We start from the raw sequence: 4737 nt of genomic DNA on the forward strand, positions 1-4737 counted from the left end.
ATATCTTTCTAGGATTCTTAATGTCGCTAATATGTTGGGTTATTCTTCTTTTAAGTTGTTGGGATGTTTGTCCGATATACACCTCATCACAATTTTGACAGGGTATTCTGTATACAACACAGCTTTTCTTTTCAGTTTCTATCCTATCTTTCAAATTACTATAAAGTCTCTTTAATTTAAATTCAGTTCTAGGTATCACTTTGATATTATCAGTTTTTAATAAGTTTATTAAGGATTTTGTCATTACATTAATCAGTGGAATGGAAGTGAATATAATTCTCTGATCTAAATTGGTGGATGCGATTTCATCGTTATTCTGTGGCTGTCCAGAATTCGATGAATTGTGTATCAATTTCTTTAAAAGGTTCTTGGGGTAACCATTCTCAAGCATCAACTGATATAATAGTTTCATATTCTTCTCCTTCAGAGTGGGGTGTGATATTCTTTGTATACGATTCTTCAATCTTGTAACCATATTGATTTTTTGTCTCTGAGGGTGGTTGGAAAAATAATGCATGTATCTACCTGAGCTAGAGGGCTTTCTATACCAATCAAGAATCAGTGTATTGTCAGGTCTTCTAATGACTAGGGTATCTAGGAAGGGCACACTATTGTTATTTTCTAATTCTATGGTAAATTTTATAGACTCACTCTGTCTGTTGAACCTTTCAAGAGTGTAAGATGTCTTATCACTGGGAACTGCACAAATGATGTCATCTACATATTTTTTAATAAAAGGCATCTCAAAGGGGATATCTGTTAGGATGCCATCTAGGAGGAAATCCATCACTATCTCTGCAATGGAAGGGCTGAATTTAGACCCCATTGGGGAACCTAGTATTTGATTGTAAAAATTACCTTGGAAGATGAAATAGTTTGAGTTGAAAAAAAATCTGATGATGTTGATGAAGTCTTCCTTTGGTATCGTGGTGTGGCTACTGATGGATTCCCATCTGTGTTGAATTGCAGACAGAGCTAATTCTAATGAAATATTGGTAAAGAGGGATACTACATCAAGGCTGATGAGGACATAATCTTCTGGCAGTTGGAATTCACTAATGAAGGTGGAAAAAGAGAAAGAATCTTCTACGTAATATCTGCCTCTAGAAACACTTAAATAACTTGAAATTATTTCAGATATATAACCTGATATCTTAGATGTTGGTGTATTCAAAGAGGAGATGATGGGTCTGAGGGAGAGAACAGGTTTATGGACTTTAGGTAGTCCATAAAATCTTGCAGGAATGGAGTTATAACTGTACAAGGATTTTCCTTGCATTTGGGAAATATGACCACTTGTTACCAATTTTTTAATCAATGTGTTACCTTTAGTTTGTATAGTAGTTGTTGGGTCTCTAGGTAGTCTTCTGTAATAGTCAAGATCATTGAGAATTCCATTAGATAGTTCTATGTATTGTGACTTGTCCATAATAACTGTTACGTTTCCTTTGTCTGATTGTAATACCTGTGTGTCTGGATGTTCTTTGAGATATCTTTTACAATTATAAAATTCTCTCTGTACTACATTTCTGACAACTTTATTAGGTTTAATATTATTAGTTATAATGTTGGTGGCCATGGCGCGTTTTATGTTCTTGGCATCAGGAGATAAGGAGTCATTGAGGTTGATAACATTCTCAACATCAGATAAAAGTTTCAGAATGGAGATTTCTTTCATAGGAATGTCAATGCTGAATTTAGGACCCAGCGACAAGAATTTTAGAACTCTATCTGGGACATTTGTTCCACTTAAATTTTTAACCCACCTTTCTTGTGATCTGACTTTCCCCAATTGTGCATCTGTCAAAGCTCTCACCTTATCCAGATTTTTCTGTTTCGTCAATGCAAGTTGTCTATTGTACTTGTTGTTCTGATAAGAGAAAAAATGGTTAGTAATATCCTCAGGAAGTGCATGCTGAATGAGTAGTTTCAGTCGTTCAACTTCTCTTTCTATTCTTTTCATTTTTGTTATTGTTACTGTAATTTCAAATTTTAAGAACATGTTAAGTACCTTGTTCTCCATGTTCACTGCTTGTCTGGACGACACCTCGTCTGTCACAGATCCATATAATTGACAGAAGTTGTTGGTCATGTGTTTGGGATGTAAACCCAGCCTTTTACACTCCAACAGGAACACTCTGCGATTCCGCAATGCTGCCAACTTGATGTTATTAGATGACCATGATTTTTAAGGTCGATGACATTTCCCTTCCATACCGTACACGGATTTCAGCATAAAACCCCATGCTAATATACAGAATGTGATAATTTCCTAAAGTAATTAATAAACAATGGTTCAAGGGGTGTTGGAAAACTTCAATTGTTACTATCTTCTTTATTTCATCAGTCGACGTTTCGATCCTTGGTTGGGATCTTCTTCAGGACTTCTTTTTTTTTTACGCAGTTGTCAGATGGATGAAGAAAGTTTTTTAAAAAGAAGTTTTCAAGAGAATAAGGAAGTGTGTGATAAAAAAAGATGTTATTGTATTAGAGACTATTTTGTGTTCAAAAATAATTAAATTTTTTCCTCCAAATCTGTATAAGATTCAGTGCAACTTAAGATCTGGTAACTCTTCGCATTTCGGTGCGTTTTAACATGTTGTCTTTTCTGCAATGTTTGTGTTATATTTGTATGTTGTTTGTTTTATAGAAGTCCTGAAGAAGATCCCAACCAAGGATCGAAACGTCGACTGATGAAATAAAGAAGATAGTAACAATTGAAGTTTTCCAACACCCCTTAAACCATTGTTTATTAATTACTTTAGGAAATTATCACATTCTGTATATTAGCATGGGGTTTTATGCTGAAATCCGTGTACGGTATGGAAGGGAAATGTCATCGACCTTAAAAATCATGGTCATCTAATAACATCAAGTTGGCAGCATTGCGGAATCGCAGAGTGTTCCTGTTGGAGTGTAAAAGGCTGGGTTTACATCCCAAACACATGACCAACAACTTCTGTCAATTATATGGATCTGTGACAGACGAGGTGTCTGTCTAATATATATATATATATATATATATATATATATATATATATATATAGCTGCCTCCCATCACTACTCTTTGTATGCAGAAGGCGGTGATCTTGGGGACAGTTGGTATCATACGACAGATAATATTTCCCCATTGACAAATTGACAACAGAAATTATTCTTGGCCTTCCGGCCCGAATAATCACAATTGAACCACGCTAGTGTGAATTAAAAAAAAATATATATATATATATATATATATATATATATATATAAACATATATAAACAATAAACAATGGTTTAAGGGGTGTTGGAAAACTTCAATTGTTACTATCTTCTTTATTTCATCAGTCGACGTTTCGATCCTTGGTTGGGATCTTCTTCAGGACTTCTATAAAACAAACAACATACAAATATAACACAAACATTGCAGAAAAGACAACATGTTAAAACGCACCGAAATGCGAAGAGTTACCAGATCTTAAGTTGCACTGAATCTTATACAGATTTGGAGGAAAAAATTTAATTATTTTTGAACACAAAATAGTCTCTAATACAATAACGTCTTTTTTTATCACACACTTCCTTATTCTCTTGAAAACTTCTTTTTAAAAAACTTTCTTCATCCATCTGATAACTGCGTAAAAAACGAAAGGGGTTAGGTCGGGTTCATAGAACATCATAGATCTTCAACTGACATTCGAGAACATAGAACTTGAGATCAACAACTCACTCTCACTAAGTTGGTTTGAATGTATCAGATATGAATAAATGTTGCTTATATTCTCTATATCCTTTCTGTAGTTCATGGAATTTTCATGTCGCTTAATGTGAATCATCTCCAGGAAACATCTTTTTCTCATATTCTCCTCGCACTCCAAGACTGTCACCGAATCATAGTCCATTCGATGGTCAACTGATCTTACATGTTCTGCCAGTGCACATATCTTTCTAGGATTCTTAATGTCGCTAATATGTTGGGTTATTCTTCTTTTAAGTTGTTGGGATGTTTGTCCGATATACACCTCATCACAATTTTGACAGGGTATTCTGTATACAACACAGCTTTTCTTTTCAGTTTCTATCCTATCTTTCAAATTACTATAAAGTCTCTTTAATTTAAATTCAGTTCTAGGTATCACTTTGATATTATCAGTTTTTAATAAGTTTATTAAGGATTTTGTCATTACATTAATCAGTGGAATGGAAGTAAATATAATTCTCTGATCTAAATTGGTGGATGCGATTTCATCGTTATTCTGTGGCTGTCCAGAATTCGATGAATTGTGTATCAATTTCTTTAAAAGGTTCTTGGGGTAACCATTCTCAAGCATCAACTGATATAATAGTTTCATATTCTTCTCCTTCAGAGTGGGGTGTGATATTCTGTGTATACGATTCTTCAATCTTGTAACCATATTGATTTTTTGTCTCTGAGGGTGGTTGGAAAAATAATGCAAGTATCTACCTGAGCTAGAGGGCTTTCTATACCAATCAAGAATCAGTGTATTGTCAGGTCTTCTAATGACTAGGGTATCTAGGAAGGGCACACTATTGTTATTTTCTAATTCTATGGTAAATTTTATAGACTCACTCTGTCTGTTGAACCTTTCAAGAGTGTAAGATGTCTTATCACTGGGAACTGCACAAATGATGTCATCTACATATTTTTTAATAAAAGGCATCTCAAAGGGGATATCTGTTAGGATGCCATCTAGGAGGAAATCCATCACTATCTCTGCAATGGAAGGGCTGAATTT

At 34.4% G+C, this 4737-nt stretch overlaps 1 protein-coding gene across 1 annotated transcript; it reads right to left on the reverse strand.

The window, feature by feature from the left end:
* Positions 1-857: 857 nt before the first annotated feature.
* On the reverse strand, positions 858-2092 carry LOC123671186. Its single transcript, XM_045604905.1, has 3 exons — positions 2012-2092; positions 1327-1870; positions 858-1103 (listed from the first exon to the last, which is right to left on the reverse strand). The coding sequence occupies exons 1-3, from the start codon at positions 2090-2092 to the stop codon at positions 1087-1089; spliced, it is 642 nt and encodes a 213-aa protein (XP_045460861.1). The 3' UTR covers positions 858-1086.
* Positions 2093-4737: the final 2645 nt, after the last annotated feature.

This window comes from Harmonia axyridis, chromosome 1, assembly GCF_914767665.1.
Source record: "Harmonia axyridis chromosome 1, icHarAxyr1.1, whole genome shotgun sequence".
NCBI lineage: Eukaryota > Metazoa > Arthropoda > Insecta > Coleoptera > Coccinellidae > Harmonia > Harmonia axyridis.